General features: G+C 48.8%; 1 protein-coding gene across 4 annotated transcripts in view; it reads right to left on the bottom strand.

The window, feature by feature from the left end:
• Positions 1–24,517, bottom strand: part of Rnf13 (ring finger protein 13) — a 149,403-nt gene that overhangs the window by 103,073 nt on the left and 21,813 nt on the right. For all 4 annotated transcript variants that reach the window (XM_047563018.1, XM_047563017.1, XM_047563016.1 and 1 more), the window contains 2 exons: positions 18,791–18,916; positions 15,188–15,268 (listed from right to left, as the gene is read on the bottom strand). In XM_047563018.1, coding sequence (XP_047418974.1) covers positions 15,188–15,268; positions 18,791–18,904 — 195 coding nt within the window. In that variant the 5' untranslated portion in view covers positions 18,905–18,916. The remainder of the gene's footprint in view (positions 1–15,187; positions 15,269–18,790; positions 18,917–24,517) is intronic.

Here is a 24,517-nt window from a genome sequence, read left to right as displayed (position 1 = left end):
GACCCGAGACGCTAAGGTGACCTGGCTCATTACTCTAGGAAGCCCTAGCAGGACAGCACGCTGGGCGAAACCCGAGACGCTAAGGTGACCTGGCCTCATTACTCTAGGAAGCCCTAGCAGGACAGCACGCTGGGCGAGACCCGAGACGCTAAGGTGACCTGGCTCATTACTCTAGGAAGCACTAGCAGGAGAGCACGCTGGACGAGACCCAAGACGATAAGCTGACCTGGCTCATTACTCTAGGAAGCGCTAGCAGGACAGCACGCTGGGCGAGACCCAAACGCTAAGGTGACCTCGCCTCATTACTCTAGGAAGCACTAGCAGGAGAGCACGCTGGGCGAGACCCGAGACGCTAAGGTGACCTGGCTCATTACTTTAGGAAGTGCTAGCAGGACAGCACGCTGGGCGAGACCCGAGACGCTAAGGTGACCTCGCCTCATTACTCTAGGAAGCGCTAGCAGGACAGCACGCTGGGCGAGACCCGAGACGCTAAGGTGACCTGGCTCATTACTCTAGGAAGCGCTAGCAGGACAGCACGCTGGGCGAGACCCGAGACGCTAAGGTGACCTGGCTCATTACTCTAGGAAGCACTAGCAGGAGAGCACGCTGGGCGAGACCCAAGACGCTAAGGTGACCTGGCTCATTACTCTAGGAAGCGCTAGCAGGACAGCACGCTGGGCGAGACCCGAGACGCTAAGGTGACCTGGCTCATTACTCTAGGAAGCGCGAGCAGGACAGCACACTGGGCGAGACCCGAGACGCTAAGGTCACCTGGCCTCATTACTCTAGGAAGTGCTAGCAGGACAGCACGCTGGGCGAGACCCGAGACACTAAGGTGACCTGGCCTCATTACTCTAGGAAGTGCCAGCAGGACAGCAAGCCCAGGTGAGACCCGAGACGCTAAGCTGACCTGGCTCATTACTCTAGGAAGCGCTAGCAGGACAGCACGCCCATGTCAGACCCGAGACGCTAAGGTGACCTGGCTCATTACGCTAGGAAGCGCTAGCAGGACAGCACGCCCAGGTGAGACCCTAGAGGCTAAGGTGACCTGGCTCATTACTCTAGGAAGCGCTAGCAGGACAGCACGCCCAGGTGAGACCCTAGAGGCTAAGGTGACCTGGCTCATTACTCTAGGAAGCGCTAGCAGGACAGCACGCTGGACGAGACCCGAGACGCTAAGGTGACCTGGCTCATTACTCGAGGAAGCGCTAGCAGGACAGCACGCTGGGCGAGACCCGAGACGCTAAGGTGACCTGCCTCATTATTCTAGGAAGCGCTAGCAGGACAGCACGCTGGGTGAGACCGGAGACGCTAAGGTGACCTCGCCTCATTACTCTAGGAAGCGCTAGCAGGACAGCACGCTGGGCGAGACCCGAGACGCTAAGGTGACCTGGCTCATTACTCTAGGAAGCGCTACCAGGACAGCACGCTGGGCGAGACCCGAGACGCTAATGTGACCTGGCTCATTACTCTAGGAAGCGCTAGCAGGACAGCACGCTGGGCGAGACCCGAGACGCTAAGGTGACCTGGCTCATTACTCTAGGAAGCGCTAGCAGGACAGCACGCTGGGCGAGACCCGAGACGCTAAGGTGACCTGGCTCATTACTCTAGGAAGCGCTAGCAGGACAGCACGCTGGGCGAGACCCGAGACACTAAGGTGACCCGGGCTCATTACTGTAGGAAGTGCTAGCAGGACAGCACGCCCAGGTGAGACCCGAGACGCTAAGGTGACCTGGCCTCATTACTCTAGGAAGTGCTAGCAGGACAGCACGCTGTGCGAGACCCGAGACGCTAAGGTGACCTGGCTCATTACTCTAGGAAGCGCTAGCAGGACAGCACGCCCAGGTGAGACCCGAGACGCTAAGGTCACCTGGCTCATTACTCTAGGAAGCGCTGGCAGGACAGCACGCCCAGGTGAGACCCAAGACGCTAAGGTCACCTGGCTCATTACTCTAGGAAGCGCTGGCAGGACAGCACGCCCAGGTGAGACCCGAGACGCTAAGGTCACCTGGCTCATTACTCTAGGAAGCGCTGGCAGGACAGCACGCCCAGGGGAGCCCCGAGACGCTAAGGTGACCTGGCCTCATTACTCTAGGAAGCGCTAGCAGGACAGCATGCCCAGGTGAGACCCGAGACGCTAAGGTGACCTGGCTCATTACTCTAGGAAGCGCTAGCAGGACAGCACGCTGGGTGAGACCCGAGACGCTAAGGTGACCCGGCCTCATTACTCTAGGAAGCGCTAGCAGGACAGCACGCTGGGCGAGACCCGAGACGCTAAGGTGACCTGGCTCATTTCTCTAGGAAGTGCTAGCAGGACAGCACGCCCAGGTGAGACCCGAGAGGCTAAGGAGACCTGGCTCATTACTCTAGGAAGCCCTAGCAGGACAGCACGCTGGGCGAGACCCGAGATGCTAAGGTGACCTGGCTCATTACTCTAGGAAGCGCTACCAGGACAGCAGGCTGGGCGAGACCCGAGACGCTAAGGTGACCTGGCTCATTACTCTAGGAAGCGCTAGCAGGACAGCACGCCCGCGCCGCCCGGGGGAGACCTGAGAAGCTAAGGAGCTCGCACCGCAGGAGCTGCGGGCACGGAGAGTCATGCACTGCAGGAGCCGCAGGAGCAGAGCGTCATGTGCCACAGGAGCCGCGGTAGCGGAGCGTTCAGGGCGATGCGTGAACTGCACCACTGGCCCCTCACTGCCTCCCCCCGGCAGCTCCAAGACCACCTGCACACCCGTCGAGTGCGTGCTGTTCTTCTTGACAGACCTCTGGCTCTGCTACTTGTATCCAGATGTCCTTGAACTTTGTCTATGACATGGTCAAGAACCTGGAGGTCTTAGGAGTAGTTTCCTCTGTCATGGAGACCTCTTCAGACCCCCTTACAGTGACAAAATGACTGTTAATGGTTTGGGGTCATTCTGGAGTGATAAAAATATTCTACGATTATAGTAACAATTGCATAACTCTAAAAATACTAAAACCTATTGAAATGCACACTTTAAATGAGTTACCTGTACAATATATGAATTATATCCCAATAAAACTGATTTTGAAAAAACAGGAAGACATGGAATTGGGCAATGAAACAAAGTTTTCGAGTATGATTTCAGGTTATTTATGCATATATTTATGTGTGTGCGTGTGTGTATACCTTTTCATCACACACACACGCACACACAGGGCTCTTCTGTTTTTGTACCAGGGATTGCAGAAGGGGCCCACTTTACACTGCACTGTATCCCTAGTCCTTTTTGTTTTGAGACAGGGTCTCACTGTTTTGCTGAAGGCCTCCCAAGTTAGTGAGGCTGCCCTGAACTTGTGATGGGTTACAGACATGCACTGCCACACCTGACTGCAGGTTATGTCTTAAGTAGTTCTGTTTTTACTATCGGTGCTGCTACAGTACCCCCAAATCCATAGCAGCTATTTCGTATACACATTCCCCAAACCCTGCTCAACTGGAAAGGCATTCCACAGCTCTGAAGGGGCAGCCCTCCTGCACAGGTCGTCTGCGGCACTCAGTGAGGAGTACTGCTTTTGCTCTAGCGCTCTCACAAATGCTTGTTTCTCTTTGTTCTTCGTTTCATTGGGTAAGGGAAATACATTCAGAGGTCCAATTTTTCTCCTCGTGGCTTCAGAATTTGGCTTCCTCATAAAATACAATTTTCCTTACTAAACATCTCCTATACCTTCCTTTAATTTCATTAAAATAAGATTAACCTGATTGCATACAGAATTTCATTTACATATAAATCAACAAGTAAATTCTTCCAAAGTTTATTATTTTAAATTAATCTGCAAACAGTTCACTACTAACCCTGCTGATAAAAGGGGGACAAGGCAGAAGAACAAGTCATGGTGCCAGGATAACGCCAGGCAACAGGATTGATGAGATTTTTTTTACTGATGTTGATATGATTAAAAGTATTCAACTGAATTCTTTCATCTTTCTCTTATCAAATTTTAGCTTTAAAACAAACAATTGGTAGAAAATCAAAGATAGTAGTATTGAGTTTTTTCCTTTTGTTTCTCTTTGACCTAGCACAGTGGTTGCCTGTCGGGATCTTACTGCTTCATACTCCAGTCCTATGAAGGATGCCCCTGGTGTGCTTCTCTGGCAGGAGTGCGCCAACAGACACCCATCCTGGAACACAGATGTGGCCCCTGTGAGCACGCCTTCCAGGCGACCACAGCCACAGCACCATCCTTCTTAAAACAACTGAGCCAGACGTGGCCATGCCTTCTGTTCTGAACAGCATTAGAAATTAGAAACTCAAAGAATGTGGTAATGTGTAGGACCGGTTAAGTCCAACGAGGATTTTTTTCTTCTTTTTCTAAATTATTTTTTGTTTCATGGTACACACATGGGGAAGTCCAACAAGGTTTAACTAAACTATTCTAATTATCTTGATAATAAAGAGTCTCTCAAAGAAGTGGATGGCATTTCATATGCAAAACCTGAACTACTCAATAGTGATTCTCTAATAGTCTGAAAATAGCTGTGGGCACATTAAAGACCTCCTAGATTAACATGAGGCAGGAGTGAAAGCAAGGGAATCTTTCTTAGTGATTTCTGTAAGAAACAGAGAAAATACTTCAAGACCTCAAGGTGGAGAAGGATCATTTAAAACACAGAAAATGAAGAATATCAAAGGTGTCTGCATCAAAACTCCAACTCGGGCTCAACAAAAGGCATTCAAACAGCACAGAGCAAGATCCTTCCTCAAGCCTACAGCCCAAGGACCACAGGGCTGAGTGTGGACTCGGACAAATCAGTATTCTCACGACTGACAAGCCAATCCGAAAATGGGTTAAAAAAGAATTTCAGTAAGAAGAAACTGCCTGACCAACGATCCTACAGAAAGATGCTTCATCTCACTAGTGATCCAGGAATACCAGTCTAAACAAGACGTCTCACATCCATCAGGTTATGAAGAGGGACTTCTGACAATACCAAGTCTGGGCAAGGAGGCAGCAAACACCAACCCCTGAGTTCAGTTTCCTTCAGTGGGGGAGGGAAGGGGACTCGAAGTCCCCTGGAAGGTCTGATGGGGACTCTCGGTGATGAGCTCCCTGTGAGACTCACCAGGCAGCCTCACATGGTCAGCTCTCCTCTCAGGGAATACACTGATGCCCTTCAGATCTGAGGCAGACCACAGTGGTCCACAACCCAGCTGCTGGTCTGAAGGAGAACTACTGTCCTCAGCAACACCGGCTCAGCAGGTTAGCTCCCTACACTGTGGAGGCCTTTGCACAGGCCCAGGCCTTCCGCCTGCCCAGGTGAACGGAGGCTGGAACAGCCCTGGGCCACAGGAAGGTGACCAAATGGGGGGGGGGGGCTGGAAGAGCAGCTGGGAGCCTGCTCAGGAGGCTGACATGGTGCTGTGCACACCTGCTTGGTCTGTAAGACCTGCGTGCTTGGCAAGGGAACTGGAGAAGCGCGGAAAGGGAGGGGTTTCCAAACATGACACTGATTTAACAAACTATGAACCTCCAAAACTCGGTTCTCAAACACGCAAGATTCTCCCAGAGACTTCCTCTGTCCACCCCAAACCTGCTGCCTGCTCCCTGCAGCTGCTGTCTGATCAAGTGATTCAAGTACCAGCATGGAAACAGAAAACAGATTTCTGAGTTTTTTAAAAGAGCAGCAGTCATGAGTCATGTCCTCATATGGGCCTTAACCAATAGACCAGTGATATTATGAACTAATTAAAAGTCCTGTTCATTTGCTTTTTAAAAATTCTAATCTAGCCTATTAAAAAACAGAATTCTAGAAAACTGTAAGGTAAAGGGTAAGAATAAAACTAATAAATGCCTTCTTACTAATCCAACTACTAGAGAGGCAGCCAAGCACTGAGGGTAGTTTGGAGAAAATTAAAATTTTATACTTAGACTGTTAAGTGACACTGTTTAATACACTTACATATTATTTCATTCAGAAAAAGAACTAGAATTTTCCAAAACAAACTATTTTATAGCTCAGAATAAGTTGTCAAAATAAATTATAAACGAATTAATTTCATTAAAGATATGGATTGCAAGGTCTAATAAAAGTTATCTGGAAAAGGTATTTTTTTATATAGGAAATTAAAATATAAAACTGAAAACAGCCTTTCCCTAAATAAAAACATAAAATCTTTCTTGTAAATAAAGGTCTATAACACTGGCATGCCATATTTTAATCCATGCAAAGATTCACATTTTTGCACTAAAGCTCAAATAAGCTAAAATGTCCTTGGCATTCTGATTCTCTTGCACTTAAATAGTGTCATTTTTTAAATACAGGGTGGAAAAAAGAGAAAATACAGGGGAAGAAAGAACAAGCCTCTGAATATTATTAGCTTAATGTTGAAACATATATGAACAGACGGCAAATGTAGAAATTCAACTGATATGAGCTATATGGCAAATGCTTATGTCTTACAAACTGTTCTGATGGAATCCAGTGATATTAAAACCCACAGAACATGGGATTTTAAGGACAACAGTAACTACCACCTAAACCCTCTGGAAAAGTTTAAAAGGTACTCCTCAGCTACGTCTCTTAATAACCACACTGTATTTTAAATCAACTTGGTTGTGTTTTTAACACACTGTTTGATTGATTTTCAGACTTCACACCACAGTGAGCCACCCCAGTTTGTGATCAAGTGCTCCTTGCACACCATGAATAGACTGGCCTTTTCCATCCTGACTCTGAGCAATGGCAAAGACCATCACACAGCCACAGGCACGATCCCTAATATCCATAAGAATTCAATGATTTATTTGAACATTCTCTCTTTGCTGTTATTTTATTTCATGTCTGGGTTTACCCTACAATGTCACAGTGCAAAAAGCAGGCAGATGCTTAACACTTTTTTTTTTTTTTTTTTTGGTACTGGGGATTGAACTCCGGTGCACTCAACCACCGAGCCACATCCTCAGCCCTATTTTGTATTTTGTTTAGACAGGGTCTCACTGAGTTGCTTAGTGCCTCACCGTTGCTGAGGCTGGCTTTGAACTCCCAATCCTCCTGCCTTAGCCTCCTGAGCGGCTGGGATTAAAGGCGTACGTCATGTACCCATCAATACTCATTTTTTCTTAGGCAGTAAATAAACAAATTTGTCAAAATATTTCTGAAATGCAAACTGAATTTACAGTGACAAAGTAATAAGAGGAGTACCAAGACTATGGCTATCAAGAATTAATGAAACTCTTTTAAAACAAGTTCACTCAGCAGAAAAGCTTTTCAGTGAGAAGGGACAGTCTGAAAGAAAGGCTGCCCACTCACTTCGTCAGTAATGAGAGAAATGCAAACTGAGACAAGATTGGCAAAAGTCAAGAGACTGATAATACCCGAGTTGGCGAGAGTACAGAGACAGGCGTTCACACGCTGCTAACTGCAATAAATTATATAGCCGTTGGAAAAGTAGTTTGATAGTATCTATGAAAACTCAGATGTGTACGACTGTTCTTTCAGACCTCTATCCTAGAGAAATAACTGGACTTTATATAGGAAATGTTACTGGGAAACGACTAGTAAGCCACAGCCATAAGACAGAACACCATGCAATGCAGAACAGGAACATGCTGGATTTGCAGGGGCTGCTGTGGCAAGGTAAGAGGCAGGGAGGGGTCAAGTCACAGAGTGGCTACTGTGATAAACACCTGCCATTTGTGATGCCCCAAATATTCTGAACCCTCTCTGTACACTACGATTCTCACTTTCCCTAAGTTGTCTAAAACAACAAAAATAAACAAAACAACAACATGAACAAAACACATATTTCCCAGCATCCCTCAAAGGTAGGTATCTCACTGAAGCATGTGGCTAATAATTACATGACCTAGAGTCGTCAATTAGAAAAACCCAGTTGCTGCACTTGGAAGTGACCATGTGAGAAAACAGTCAGTCGCAGGGTTCTTTGGTTAGCTTGGTGGCAGCAGAGGCATAATATCTGGTGTAAAACCTCAGAAGCTTTCTGATCAGAGAAGAGGTGGGGGAGTGGGAGGCCAAAGGCAGCACCAAGCCTCTATGAAGACAGGTCTGTCAGCTGCATCCCCGAAACAGTGGGAAGCTGCTTTCCCGCTGATTCTCCAACACCATTACCCTTTATAAATCCCTTTCTGGATCAAATTGGCTAAAATGGATTCCATTACAAGAATTAAAAAAGCTTTAGTATACACAAAGGGTGACCACTTTTTGTCTTTATATGTTCAAAAGTTTATGAACAAAAAATAACTAAAAAGTACCACAGGTTCAGAAAAGGTCAGGAGGGCTGTGAGTCACCGACAGTTTCCACTGCCAAGCGGAAGTGCAACCGGTGCACACAGGTGAGGAGAGCGTAGAAGACAGATTCGCCATCTTCTTTTGTACACTTTTCTGTTTAAATATCTTTATAATGAAAATCATCGTATAATGTTGAGAATCTTTTCTTAATTTAAAAATATTAAAAAAAACCCAAGACCCTAGAAATCAATATGGCCCTCCCACAACTGCCTGTCATCCTAACTGAGAATGACAGGCTGTCAGCGCTTCAGTGAGGAAGTTCAAAAACTTACAACACCCTGCAACCACTCTGGGACACATCTACACGACTTCATGTATCCTAACTAATATCACATAAAAACCCCATATTATCTTGGAGTGGGAAAACACTTCCTAATTATGATCCCAGAGGGAGAAAGAAAATACACTAGTTTTTACTACATAAACAAAACTTCTGAAAACTTAAGCAAAATTAAAAGGACAAACCAAGGAAAACAATAATTATAATTCTTACAAATTAATGAGAAAGAGAAAAACACCTTAATTTTAAAAGGGATGAAAGAGCATTTCTTGGTCAACTCTCCCTCTGTCTCTCCCCCTACCCTCCCACCCTGCCCCTCGTGTGTGTCCCCACTCCCCCAACCACACGCACGGGCCCACGACTAAAAAAACACTAAGATGTTCAATCTCATTAGATATCTTTTAGCAAATTAGCAAAAATTTTATGACATTAGCACTGAAGAGAGTGTTAGGAAAAAGACAGTATACACGCTAGAAATGGGATTGTAAATTGTTCCAAGCTTTCAAGAGAGAGAAACCTAAAAATACACAAGAAAATTGTAGACATGCATGCCATAAACACGGCAATTCTACATTTCAAAAACGTACACTATGGTAGTAAGTGGAGGAACACACAGCATGAACACACTCACTGCAAGTGACAATAACAACTGGACAACCCAAATATCCACCACAAAAATCACACAAACCAAAGTTCAATCCACTGTATTTAATGATAAAACAATTTTAAGTCAACAATAATAATAATAATGGATAATATAATAGAAATAAAATACCCTTATTTATCAGAATGAAAAAAAAAAATGATCCAGGCATACAGGTTACAGGAAGAAGGCAGGTAATGAAGCAGCAAGTTTCTGGTGCTGCTGGATAAGACTACGTGCAAGCATTACCGTAAATGCACGCACACGCACAAACGTCTGCACGCTCATGGACACGGCAAACACCCAGAAGCAGGTCTGAGATCCTCTATACCAAGTGGAGACAGTGCAGTCCAGAGACCTCAGCCTCCTCCTCCTCTCCTGCTGTGCCTGCACTGCTGCTGAACCACCTCCTGCACCCTGGGATAGCCTTTACCCTTTACAAACAACCACATCCTGGCCTCCTGCACACCCTGGGATAGCCTTTACCCTTTACAAACAACCACATCCCGGCCTCCTGCACACCCTGGGATAGCCTTTACCCTTTACAAACAACCACATCCCGGCCTCCTGCACCCTGGGATAGCCTTTACCCTTTACAAACAAACACATCCCGGCCTCCTGCACCCTGGCACAGCCTTTACCCTTTACAAACAACCACATCCCGGCCTCCTGCACACCCTGGTATAGTCTTTACCCTTTACAAACAACCACATCCCGGCCTCCTGCACACCCTGGGATAGCCTTTAACCTTTACAAACAACCACATCCCGGCTTCCTGCACACCCTGGGATAGCCTTTACCCTTTACAAACAACCACATCCCGGCCTCCTGCACCCGGGCACAGCCTTTACCCTTTACAAAAAACCACATCCCGGCCTCCTGCACACCCTGGGATAGCCTTTACCCTTTACAAACAAACACATCCCGGCCTCCTGCACACCCTGGGATAGCCTTTACCCTTTACAAACAACCACATCCCGGCCTCCTGCACACCCTGGGATAGCCTTTACCCTTTACAAACAACCACATCCCGGCCTCCTGCACCCTGGGATAGCCTTTACCCTTTACAAACAACCACATCCCGGCCTCCTGCACCCTGGCACAGCCTTTACCCTTTACAAACAACCACATCCCGGCCTCCTGCACCCTGGGATAGCCTTTACCCTTTACAAACAACCACATCCCGGCCTCCTGCACACCCTGGGATAGCTTTTACCCTTTACAAACAACCACATCCCGGCCTCCTGCACACCCTGGGATAGCCTTTACCCTTTACAAACAACCACATCCCGGCCTCCTGCACCCTGGGATAACCTTTACCCTTTACAAACAACCACATCCCGGCCTCCTGCACCCTGCGATAGCCTTTACCCTTTACAAACAACCACATCCCGGCCTCCTGCACACCCTGGGATAGATTTACCCTTTACAAACAACCACATCCCGGCCTCCTGCACACCCTGGCACCGCCTTTACCCTTTACAAACAACCACATCCCGGCCTCCTGCACCCTGGGATAGCCTTTACCCTTTACAAACAACCACATCCCGGCCTCCTGCACACCCTGGCACCGCCTTTACCCTTTACAAACAACCACATCCCGGCCTCCTGCACACCCTGGGATAGCCTTTACCCTTTACAAACAACCACATCCCGGCCTCCTGCACACCCTGGGATAGCCTTTACCCTTTACAAACAACCACATCCCGGCCTCCTGCACACCCTGGGATAGCCTTTACCCTTTACAAACAACCACATCCCGGCCTCCTGCACACCCTGGCACCGCCTTTACCCTTTACAAACAACCACATCCCGGCCTCCTGCACACCCTGGGATAGCCTTTACCCTTTACAAACAACCACATCCCGGCCTCCTGCACACCCTGGGATAGCCTTTACCCTTTACAAACAACCACATCCCGGCCTCCTGCACACCCTGGGATAGCCTTTACCCTTTACAAACAACCACATCCCGGCCTCCTGCACACCCTGGGATAGCCTTTACCCTTTACAAACAACCACATCCCGGCCTCCTGCACACCCTGGCACCGCCTTTACCCTTTACAAACAACCACATCCCGGCCTCCTGCACACCCTGGGATAGCCTTTACCCTTTACAAACAACCACATCCCGGCCTCCTGCACCCTGGGATAGCCTTTACCCTTTACAAACAAACACATCCCGGCCTCCTGCACCCTGGCACAGCCTTTACCCTTTACAAACAACCACATCCCGGCCTCCTGCACACCCTGGTATAGTCTTTACCCTTTACAAACAACCACATCCCGGCCTCCTGCACACCCTGGGATAGCCTTTAACCTTTACAAACAACCACATCCCGGCTTCCTGCACACCCTGGGATAGCCTTTACCCTTTACAAACAACCACATCCCGGCCTCCTGCACACCCTGGGATAGCCTTTACCCTTTACAAACAACCACATCCCGGCCTCCTGCACACCCTGGGATAGCCTTTACCCTTTACAAATAACCACATCCCGGCCTCCTGCACCCTGGGATAGCCTTTACCCTTTACAAACAAACACATCCCGGCCTCCTGCACCCTGGCACAGCCTTTACCCTTTACAAACAACCACATCCCGGCCTCCTGCACACCCTGGTATAGTCTTTACCCTTTACAAACAACCACATCCCGGCCTCCTGCACACCCTGGGATAGCCTTTAACCTTTACAAACAACCACATCCCGGCTTCCTGCACACCCTGGGATAGCCTTTACCCTTTACAAACAACCACATCCCGGCCTCCTGCACCCGGGCACAGCCTTTACCCTTTACAAACAAACACATCCCGGCCTCCTGCACACACTGGGATAGCCTTTACCCTTTACAAACAAACACATCCCGGCCTCCTGCACACCCTGGGATAGCCTTTACCCTTTACAAACAACCACATCCCGGCCTCCTGCACACCCTGGGATAGCCTTTACCCTTTACAAACAACCACATCCCGGCCTCCTGCACCCTGGCACAGCCTTTACCCTTTACAAACAACCACATCCCGGCCTCCTGCACACCCTGGCACCGCCTTTACCCTTTACAAACAACCACATCCCGGCCTCCTGCACACCCTGGGATAGCCTTTACCCTTTACAAACAACCACATCCCGGCCTCCTGCACCCTGAGATAGCCTTTACCCTTTACAAACAACCACATCCCGGCCTCCTGCACACCCTGGTATAGTCTTTACCCTTTACAAACAACCACATCCCGGCCTCCTGCACCCTGGGATAGCCTTTACCCTTTACAAACAACCACATCCCGGCCTCCTGCACATCCTGGGATAGCCTGTAACCTTAACAAACAACCACATCCCGGCTTCCTGCACACCCTGGGATAGCCTTTACCCTTTACAAACAACCACATCCCGGCCTCCTGCACCCTGCGATAGCCTTTACCCTTTACAAACAAACACATCCCGGCCTCCTGCACACCCTGGGATAGCCTTTACCCTTTACAAACAACCACATCCCGGCCTCCTGCACACCCTGGGATAGCTTTTACCCTTTACAAACAACCACATCCCGGCCTCCTGCACACCCTGGGATAGCCTTTACCCTTTACAAACAACCACATCCCGGCCTCCTGCACCCTGGGATAGCCTTTACCCTTTACAAACAACCACATCCCGGCCTCCTGCACCCTGCGATAGCCTTTACCCTTTACAAACAACCACATCCCGGCCTCCTGCACACCCTGGGATAGCCTTTACCCTTTACAAACAACCACATCCCGGCCTCCTGCACACCCTGGCACCGCCTTTACCCTTTACAAACAAACACATCCCGGCCTCCTGCACACCCTGGGATAGCCTTTACCCTTTACAAACAACCACATCCCGGCCTCCTGCACCCTGCGATAGCCTTTACCCTTTACAAACAACCACATCCCGGCCTCCTGCACACCCTGGGATAGGCTTTACCCTTTACAAACAACCACATCCCGGCCTCCTGCACACCCTGGGATAGCCTTTACCCTTTACAAACAAACACATCCCGGCCTCCTGCACCCTGGGATAGCCTTTACCCTTTACAAACAACCACATCCCGGCCTCCTGCACACCCTGGGATAGCTTTTACCCTTTACAAACAACCACATCCCGGCCTCCTGCACACCCTGGGATAGCCTTTACCCTTTACAAACAACCACATCCCGGCCTCCTGCACCCTGGCACAGCCTTTACCCTTTACAAACAACCACATCCCGGCCTCCTGCACCCTGCGATAGCCTTTACCCTTTACAAACAACCACATCCCGGCCTCCTGCACACCCTGGGATAGCCTTTACCCTTTACAAACAACCACATCCCGGCCTCCTGCACATCCTGGGATAGCCTGTAACCTTAACAAACAACCACATCCCGGCTTCCTGCACACCCTGGGATAGCCTTTACCCTTTACAAACAACCACATCCCGGCCTCCTGCACCCTGCGATAGCCTTTACCCTTTACAAACAACCACATCCCGGCCTCCTGCACACCCTGGGATAGCCTTTACCCTTTACAAACAACCACATCCCGGCCTCCTGCACCCTGGGATAGCCTTTACCCTTTACAAACAACCACATCCCGGCCTCCTGCACCCTGCGATAGCCTTTACCCTTTACAAACAACCACATCCCGGCCTCCTGCACACCCTGGGATAGCCTTTACCCTTTACAAACAACCACATCCCGGCCTCCTGCACACCCTGGCACCGCCTTTACCCTTTACAAACAAACACATCCCGGCCTCCTGCACACCCTGGGATAGCCTTTACCCTTTACAAACAAACACATCCCGGCCTCCTGCACACCCTGGGATAGCCTTTACCCTTTACAAACAACCACATCCCGGCCTCCTGCACACCCTGGCACCGCCTTTACCCTTTACAAACAACCACATCCCGGCCTCCTGAACCCTGGCACAGCCTTTACCCTTTACAAACAACCACATCCCGGCCTCCTGCACACCCTGGGATAGCCTTTACCCTTTACAAACAACCACATCCCGGCCTCCTGCACACCCTGGGATAGCCTTTAACCTTTAAAAACAACCACATCCCGGCTTCCTGCACACCCTGGGATAGCCTTTACCCTTTACAAACAACCACATCCCGGCCTCCTGCACCCTGCGATAGCCTTTACCCTTTACAAACAACCACATCCCGGCCTCCTGCACCCTGGCACAGCCTTTACCCTTTACAAACAACCACATCCCGGCCTCCTGCACACCCTGGGATAGCCTTTACCCTTTACAAACAACCACATCCCGGCCTCCTGCACACCCTGGGATAGCCTTTACCCTTTACAAACAACCACATCCCGGCCTCCTGCACCCTGGCACAGCCTTTACCCTTTACAAACAACCACATCCCGGCCTCCTGCACACCCTGGGATAGCCTTTACCCTTTACAAACAACCACATCCCGGCCTCCTGCACACCCTGGGATAGCCTTTACCCTTTACAAACAACCACATCCCGGCCTCCTGCACACCCTGGGATAGCCTTTACCCTTTACAAACAACCACATCCCGGCCTCCTGCACACCCTGGGATAGCCTTTACCCTTTACAAACAAACACATCCCGGCCTCCTGCACACCCTGGTATAGCCTTTACCCTTTACAAACAACCACATCCCGGCCTCCTGCACACCCTGGGATAGCCTTTACCCTTTACAAACAACCACATCCCGGCCTCCTGCACACCCTGGGATAGCCTTTAACCTTTACAAACAACCACATCCCGGCCTCCTGCACCCTGGGATAGCCTTTACCCTTTACAAACAACCACATCCTGGCCTCCTGCACACCCTGGCACAGCCTTTACCCTTTACAAACAACCACATCCCGGCCTCCTGCACACCCTGGGATAGCCTTTACCCTTTACAAACAACCACTCAGGGTTTTATAATTAATGTTTTGATTCTTTAAAGAACAAGAGAAATCACCTTATTAGATACCTTGTGCCTTTACGACATTACTATTTTCTTACCTTTAAGCCTTCAGCTGGAAGTCTATAACCAAATCTTGCTGGAAGATCATCAAATGTCTGAGATGCATTTTCCAAATTATACTAAACATAAAATTAAAAACAATGAGGTTAAAGCCAATTTATACAACATTAAAAGGTTTATTATATTAAAGTGTCACTTCCACAATTCTGATTTACTGTTGCTGCCTATCACGATAAAATCAAACGTGACAATGTGCATCTACCAAAACACCAAAGAACATATACAACTTAACATACAACTATTCACATTTGATTCTGATTTCACACATTATCATCAAACAGCAACAGTGATTCTGTAACAAAAACTACTGTCTTCTGAGCTTTTCCAGAGAACTCCGTGCTAGGGAATTATCTATGAGAAAAGCTCAGAAGACAACAGCTTGTTACAGGACCACTGTTGCTGTTTGATGATAACATGTGAAACGGCTCCATTTTATTTTCCCTGTGTTACAAGGGTCTGATTTAACACAAGGCTCTGGCTATGAAAGATGACTTTTCCCCAGGGAAAGGAGGAAATCATCTTTCCAAGGCCTTGCCAATTCCGACACACGCTGAACGTTTTTATCCAGTGCAGGGAACAGTGGAAGCATGGAACGCAATGAAGCACACAGAGAAAAGCTCGAAGTCCTCAGGCTTCTTCAAAACTTGCCCTGCCGTACAGATATTCAGTACTGTACAATATCTACCAGTACAACAAGTATGACTGATAAATGCAATATCCATCAGTCACCCACTGACAAACCTCTGCTTTTAGGAGACAGTAGTAATGATACAATTGTGAGATGAAATACTCATTTAAGGTTTGCTTGATCCTATTCTATGTTATGATCAATGCTATGAAACACTCTTGCTTTGTTCCAAGAAACTTTGTTTCAAATGTGATCCCAGCAGCTCAGGAGGCTGGAGGATACCAAGCTCAAAGTCAGCCTCAGTAACAGCAAAGCGCCACGCAATTCAATGAGACTGACTCTACATAAAATACAAAATAGGGCTGGGGATAAGGGTCAGCGGTTGAGTGCCCCGAGTTCAATCCTTGGTACCAAAAAAAAAAAAAAAAAAACCACGAGCAGCTCATTTACTATCCCTATTTAGTTTCATCTTCCTCATTTCTCACATTCTCAGTATCTACAGTAGACTGAACATTACTAAATGACACATCAAACTCTTCTCACAATCATACCATCACTACTGTCTTCTAAAAGCATTAGTATTTCATGAGCATCTCTCTCCTTCTCCAATACTGAAAAGTAAAGCACCTTTTGTTTCGTTAGCCTTGTTCACAGAAAGAACATTTTTTAAAAAACAGTGTGACCCTGTCGCCACCCACTGGGTGCTTCTTTGCTGCTCAGAGTGCGGACCTCACAACCATCAAGAAGTCGAGACTCTGACAAATGGAACCAAACAGCAGACTGGGTGTGGACCAAAATCCAGCTGTTGGACTCTATGAAACAAAGTAAGATGCAAGGGATACAATTTCTCAGTGAGATGATGGAGGCAACTCCAAGGCCACTGGGCCTCAAGATACTCAGGGTCAATCTGGTCATCTCCAAAGTGCACTGGCTCTGCCAAGTCCGAAACTCCATTTTCCTAGATGGAAATCTATACAATCAATAACATCACATTTCTTTGGGGGTCAAAGGAAAGAGAAACAATGAGGTAGGAGACAAAACTGTCATCTAAAAGAAGCAAAGAGCAAATGCTATTAAACTAAAAGAAGATATTAAAAAAACGATTTAAAAAAATGATAGCACTAATCATCAGGAAAAGGCTATTAATTAGCTCAAATATTTACTGAAGTCCTCTTGTGGCAGTGAGCAGGCACCAGGGACAGGAGCCTGGTAGGCCACAGTCTGCCTTCTGGGCACTCAGGGGCTTACACACCAGTCAGCAAGACACTACAGAGGCGTCTCTGTTGCCTCCCAGAGCGCTCGACTGGTTCACAGGCACACTGACAAATGGGAAACTCCAAACGACAAAAAGAAAAGGAAAAACCAAGGAACTGGGCAGACAAGCAGCACGGCTCCACTGACCCCTCTGCAAAAGCACACCCAGGTCTGGTTCAAATGCAACCAGAATCAATCTGAGGTCCAAGTACTAAACTGTGTGCGGCTGCCAACTCAGACTCCAGGGATGCTGTGCTCCGCTGAAGGCCCACCACTCTACCTGCCAGCTCACTGCTCCAGGCACATGGCGTCCGTCCCTCTGCCCCCACTCGACTGCTCCTCTTCCCAGCCAGGGCTCCCCGCCCAGCGGTCCCTGCAGCATGCCCCTCAGTGCCAGCAGAGAGCAGGTGCTCACGTGCCCTGTGCAGGCGTGCATGGCTGAGGACAGGTGTTTCTCTGTACCTCAGCTTCCGTGTCTCTGTGTGAACACACAGAGCTCCAGGAGACTCAGACCTTCTGGGGGAGCCTGAACAAAGAAAGCAACAAAGGAGTGGCCAGCACTGAACAGAAGGGAATGAAGACCTGGAAGGTCAGAGGGGAGACAGGACTGCAAAGGACCTCAGCCCCGTGGGTCCAGAAATCCCCAGCTGTCTCAAAAAGCATTCCAGCAACATTCCAAGGCCTTCAGGGACCAACTTAGAGGAGAGATTTGAATCACAATGGACTCAGTCCTTAAAGATTCCATTTCCACTCCACCTACTCTCCACCTACTGCAGGCTACATCAGGAAGGGGAAAACAACTAATGGACCAGTTCCCTGGTAGAGACGGGGACAGGGACTAGTAAAGCTGTGCTGCCTTCAAAAGTCACACTAGGCAGAGTAGCCTGGCTCCTCCAAGTTCCACAATGATCCTGGAATTTTCCAGAGGTGCTTTCATATACAGAAACACAGCTGAGGACCACACCAAGTCTAAATCAGCATCAATTCTGGTTCTTCTAGTTCTTATCTAATATCATTAAGTAAATGAGATGCACCAAGAAAGACAATAGATCCTGAGCCAAGACCTGGTGTACGGGCATGAGGATCTCTCTCTCTCTCTCTCTCTCTCTCTCTCTCTCTCACACACACACACACACACACACACACACACACAGTTAATTCCTCTTTTCGTACCTTCACAGCAATGAGAAATTGTAAATATAAGTAATTCCCAGTGCAGAAGAGAGTAAGACACAGCTGAGAGAGCGGCCAAGGCCTAGAGAGCAATCCTTTTCTAAATGCTTTTTCAATCATCATCAAAGAAAGGACCACCCTGCTGCTCTTCTGATTTATCAACACTAATCTTAGATGGGAATTTTCTATGAATGTCCTGTAGTGTTTCTTAAAATATTGTTATCTCGATAGATGCTGCTGAGATCTCGGTCGTTAAATATGCTTGGTACCATGGAAAGCAGCAGGATGCCCGTGACCCAGGAGCTCGCAGCGGGTGTGCGCGGCACCCACGTGCGCACGCCCCTCTGAGCAGCAGCTCCTTCAGGGGCTCACGGTCAACAGCTCGAAGGGAAAGGCGCCCCACCTCCAGGTAACTGTGCTTTGGCGAATGTGCAGGTATATGCCTTCGTGAGATTCTATCTTCAAGACCTTCTTAAAGTCTTTCTTTAAGCAACATTCAGACATGAGTAAATTCTCCTGTACTTACTGCTAAAATGTCCGCCTCTACTGGCAACAGGTTTAAGAAGGCAAAGAGCTGGACCGTCAAGATGGTGTAGACCTGTGTGGCCGACAGCATGAGCATCCCTATGGAGAGCAGCATCTCGTCAGGCACCTGGAAGACAAGCACACACGACCATCAGAGCTGGAGCCGACCCGTGAGAACAGGCACTTGCCATGTTTGTTCCCGACCTTCAGAAACATCTAGTCCAGTTACAAACTGTTAACATTAAAGGTAAAACACATTCAAAAAGCATAAGAGTTTACAAAGATCCGGACCCTCAGATAAGCACCCAAAGTCAGGCAATACAAGCACAGGACTCTGTTTTGTTTTAACCACAAAACAAACATCCTCCCACAGTGCTGGGTCTACTAACCCCATTTTCAGAAAAAATAAATTTCGATCAAAATAATGGTTTAAAACAGAAGAGAAATTCTAGCCAGAGCATTCATGCAAGAGAAGGAAAGAAAGGGGTTAAAAATAGGGAAAAAAGAAGTCAAATTATCACTGCTTGCAGACAATATAATCCTGTACTTAGAAGATCCATAAAATTCTACCAAAGACTGCTAAAGCTAATAGACAAAACTGACAAATGCAGGTTACAAAATCGACATACAAAAATCAATAGCTTTCAAATATGACAACAAGGAATCTGCTGAGGAAGAAATCAGGAAAACAATTTCACTCACAATAAAAAAAAAAGAAAAAAAGAAAAGGGGGGTGGGGGGGACTAGGAATAAATAACCAAGGAGGTGAAATACCACTACAATGATAACTAAGGAACACTGAAGAAAGAAACTGGAGAAAACACAAGAAGATGGAAAGACTTCCAGCCCCGTGTTCATGGATAGGCAGAATTAATATAATCAAAATGTCCATGCTACCAAAAACAATATAGATATTCAATGCAATATCCATCAAAGTACCAATGACGTTCTTCACAGTACTAGAAAAAACAGTCCTGAAATTCATTTGGACGAATAAAAGACCCAGAATAGTCAAAGCAATTCTAAATAAAAATCAAAGCAGAAAGCATCAGAATACCTGACTTCAAATTATACTACAGAGCTTTAATAACAAAAACTGTGTGGCAGGGGCATAAAAACAGACACACAGACAGTGGCACAGAGCAGAAGACAGAGACAAACCCACAGACACAGTGTGGGTAGACCTGTGTGGTCCTTAACAATGGTGCCCAAACATACACTGGAGAAGAGACGGCCTTTTTAACAAATGGTGCTGGGAAAACTGGTCATCCACACGTAGAAGAATGAGATTACTCATATCTCTCACCCTGCACAGAACTCAAAGTGGATCAAAGACTTCAAAATTAGACCAGAAACTCTGCAACTCCTAGAAGAAAACGTAGGTCAACACCCCAATGTACAGGCACAGGTGATGACTTTCTCCATAGGACCCACAAAGCTCAGGAAATAATACCAAGAACTAATGAGTGGATGGCATCAAATTAAAAAGCTTCTGCGCCGCAAAGGAAACTATTAGGAATGTGGAGAGAGAACCCACAGAATGGGAGAAAATCTGCACTACCTACTTTTCTGACAGAGAATCAATATCTAGAATATGTAAAACACTCAAACTGACAGCCAAATAACCCCATTAGTAAATGGGTAAGTGAATCAGTCAAAAGAAGAAATACAAGTGGCCAAAAAAACACGTGGAAAAAACGATCGACATCATTAGCAATTAGGGAGGTGCAAATCAGAACTGTACTGAGATCTCACCTCACACCAGTCAGAAAGGCCGTCATCAAAAACACAAGGAATAATAAATAATAAAAGGTGAAGAAATGACCACAGACGCTGGAGAGGACGTGGAAGACAAGGAGCAGGTTCAAGGGCAGGGGCTGGGCATCAGCACAGCACAGTGGAAGTCGGCACGGAGCGCCCGGAAGCCCGGAGCCACCACGGGACCTGCCACGGCTCCTGGGTGAATCACCCGAGTGAACCAAGGTCAGCACACTACAGGACATGCAGACCCAGGGTCAGAGCAGCGCAGCTCCACAGTCAGACCTCGGGGCCAGCCAGGCGCCCGTCAACAGCAACGCACACAGAAAAGGTGGCACGCACGCGACAGGCTTGTCCAGCCATAAAGGAGATGAAACCAGGCCAGGAAAGCGGCGGATCGGAGACCAGCACGCGGCAAATGAGCCGGCCTCAGAAGGTCCGGTGTGCTACTGTCCTCCCGTCTGCGGAAACCAGGGAGGAAAAGGGAAAAGAAAGACGGGGCAGACCTCACGAGAATCGCAGGGAGACGGGCAGAGGAAGGGACCAGGGGGCGAGGCGAGGGTGGGGAGCACCGGTTGCCAGCCAAGTCACACTGTGCGCACGTAGAGATGTGCAGCAAAACAACTGTGACGCCCCAAAGTAAAGACGTGCACGGGGGAAGAAGCTCAGAGGAGGACCTTTGTCTCCTTTTTTAATTCTGGGGGCTGGGATGGAGCTCAAAGGTGGAGCATTTGTCTATAATGTGTGCAGTCCTGGGTCTGATCCTCAGTACCAAAATAAATAAATTTAAATTAGAGAATTTTTAAAAAACAACTGATGAAATTTTAGATTTTCTATGATTTTTAGGAATTTTAGTCTCTGGCTCAATGCATATTTACTTTTTTACTCACTCCTGTATGCTGTACCCACATTAAAGGATACCAAAAAAATGTGCTTATTATAAAGTACAGGTTGAACATTTCAAATCCAGTATCCAAAATGCTCCAACACTGGAAACCTTTTGAGTGCCATCAGAATACTCCAGATTGTGGAGCACTTTCGGTTTCTGATTTTCAACTGGTACAGTCTATGCGAATACCCTGAATTCCAAAGACTCCTGAGTCTGAAACACCCCTGGCCCCAGAGCTTCGGACGGCCCCAGCCCGCGAGGGTCTCTGAGGTTTTCCTGCTGACACCCTCTCCCCACACATCCTGGCGACCAGCCCGCCGCCTCCCGGAGCCAGGCCAGGGCCCCAGAAGGTGACCCAGGGAGGGTCAGAGTCTCACTGGCCACAATCGATGCACAGACAGCTTCTAATTAAGCGAGAAGAGAACCTGTGAAGGGGGAGGCTTTACCAGGAATTATTTCATTAAATGCCACCAACTCGTAACATCACTTCTGGTGACGAAGGCTGCTGCCAAGTGCTCCAGCTTTAGCCACAACCAGACAGAGGCGGTCTCTGAGGCCGTACCTCACCCTGCGCAGGAGGCACCTGGGACGGTCTTCAAGCCGTCGCCTCACAAGGCCATTGAGACCAGGGATGAAGGACGATGGAAACAGTCAAGAAAGGCTGTGCTGCAGTCAGAAAGCCGCGTGTGGGTGGCGGGGAGCAGGGCCTGGCAGGCGGAGGCTGGGGTGCGGCACAGCCTCACACCATGCCGAGGCGCACTGTGGGCAGGCCTGAGTGTGTGGAGCCTACGGCCCGAGCCCCGGCTCACGACACACTCACGCTGACGTCAGCCTGGGTAAACACACTCCATGCACTCCACCACGCAGGAGAGGCGCCAGGACGGCCTGAGACCCCAGGCTTGGAGACGCCCGTGCCAGACGCCGTGGCTGGCTTCAGATGCTCCCCCCAACCTCCGTCAATGGCTGGGTTTTGCACGCAATGGGGTCCATACAAGCTCCTGCTCTCCTTCTGGAGTCTGGCCTCGGGTGCCCACCAGGTGCCCACAGAGGGAACCTCGGCACGCAGATCTGAAGAGCAGCCCTGCAGACGCCCCCGAGTCCGCACACTCAGCTGCAGCAGGGCCACCCAGGTCCTGCAGACCTTATCCCTCTGCTGACTTGCTGCGACAAACCACAGCCGGAGTAGCCATGCGCTAGGCCTTACGTCCCTGAGGGAAGACTGGGCACGGACAATTTCTGGCCAGAAATCACAGACACACGAATCCTTGAGAATAAGGAATGGCTGCTACTGGCTTTTACTAACGAGAAAAAACATCACCCCGCTGACAGGTGTCCTGGCTGGGAAGCTGAACCTGAGGAGGAACGAGGACTTCCTTCTGCGCCCAGTTTCCAGGCAACTCTGAGGTAAAGAGAGGGAGGCAGAATCCGGAGAGACACCGCCCCAAAGACAAAAGGCTCGGGACCAATGACCAAACCCACACTCCCGGGCCCGGAGCTCGCCAGGCAGCGCTCACGGGCGGGCGAGGGAGACACAGGCACTGACTTGCCCCAGACGAAGGAGGGAGAGTGGCAGAGTCAGCCTTCACACCGACAGCCACCGCACCCAGCACAGACCAGGCTGGCGTTCACGGAGCGTGGCCCAGGGCGGTCCCAGGAGAGCCTTCCAGCAAGGACCAGGGCACAGCAGGCACAGGTCATCTCCGTCCTCCACCTGTGCGTGTGTGACTGTGAGAGAGTGTGTGAGTGTGTGTGTGAGTGTGAAAGTGCAAGGGTGTGTGAGAGTGTGCATCAGAGTATGTGTGTGTGAGTGCAAGGATGTGTGTGTGAGTGCAAGGGTGTGAGAGTGTGTGAGTGTGTGTGTGAGTGTGAAAGCGCAAGGGTGTGTGAGAGTGTGCGTCAGAGTGTGTGTGTGAGTGCAAGGATGTGTGTGTGAGTGCAAGGATGTGAGTGTGTGAGTGCAAGGGTGTGAGAGTGTGTGTGTGAGTGCAAGGATGTGAGTGTGTGAGTGTGTGTGTGAAAGTGCAAGGGTGTGTGAGAGTGTGCGTCAGAGTGTGTGTGTGTGAGTGTGTGAGTGCAAGGGTGTGAGTGTGTGTGAGTGCAAGGGTGTGAGTGTGTGTGAGAGTGCAAGGGTGTGAGTGTGTGAGTGCAAGGGTGTGAGTGTGTGTGTGAGTGCAAGGGTGTGAGTGTGTGTGAGAATGCAAGGGTGTGAGTGTGTGAGTGCAAGGGTGTGAGTGTGTGTGTGAGTGCAAGGGTGTGAGTGTGTGTGAGTGCAAGGATGTGTGTGAGTGTGAGTGCAAGGATGTGAGTGTGAGTGCAAGGGTGTGAGTGTGTGAGTGCAAGGGTGTGAGTGTGTGTGAGTGCAAGGGTGTGAGTGTGTGTGAGAGTGCAAGGGTGTGAGTGTGTGAGTGCAAGGGTGTGAGTGTGTGTGTGAGTGCAAGGGTGTGAGTGTGTGTGTGAGTGCAAGGGTGTGAGTGTGTGTGTGAGTGCAAGGGTGTGTGTGAGTGTGAGTGCAAGGGTGTGAGTGTGTGTGTGAGTGCAAGGGTATGAGTGTGTGAGTGCAAAGGTGTGAGTGTGTGTGAGAGTGCAAGGATGTGAGTGTGTGTGAGTGCAAGGGTGTGAGTGTGTGAGTGCAAGGTGTGAGTGTGTGTGAGAGTGCAAGGGTGTGAGTGAGTGCAAGGATGTGAGTGTGTGTGAGTGCAAGGATGTGAGTGTGAGTGAGTGCAGGGATGTGAGTGTGTGAGTGCAAGGTGTGAGTGTGTGTGTGTGTGAGTCTAAGGGTGTGAGTGTGAGTGTGAGTGCAAGGGTGTGAGTGTGTGTGTGAGTACAAGGGTGTGAGAGTGTGAGTGTGTGAGTGCAAGGGTGTGAGAGTGTGTGTGAGTGAGTGCACATGCGAATGTGCAGTGTGCAGTGGTTATGATTTTTGGCTCACCCCTTTTGAAAAAAGTATTCTGGAATTTAGATTTTACAGTCTCTAGCCACAAAACTAATTCTTGTTCACTGTACGAAATATGGAAAACATAAAGTCACCCAGTCTTCAAATAAGGAATAACTAATAACTACACTTTGACGTGTGTGAGTTAC

This window comes from Sciurus carolinensis, chromosome 9 (genome assembly GCF_902686445.1).
Source record: "Sciurus carolinensis chromosome 9, mSciCar1.2, whole genome shotgun sequence".
Taxonomy (NCBI): Eukaryota; Metazoa; Chordata; class Mammalia; order Rodentia; family Sciuridae; genus Sciurus; species Sciurus carolinensis.
Note: the sequence above shows the minus strand (reverse complement) of the source record. Positions and strands in the feature narration are given on the sequence as shown.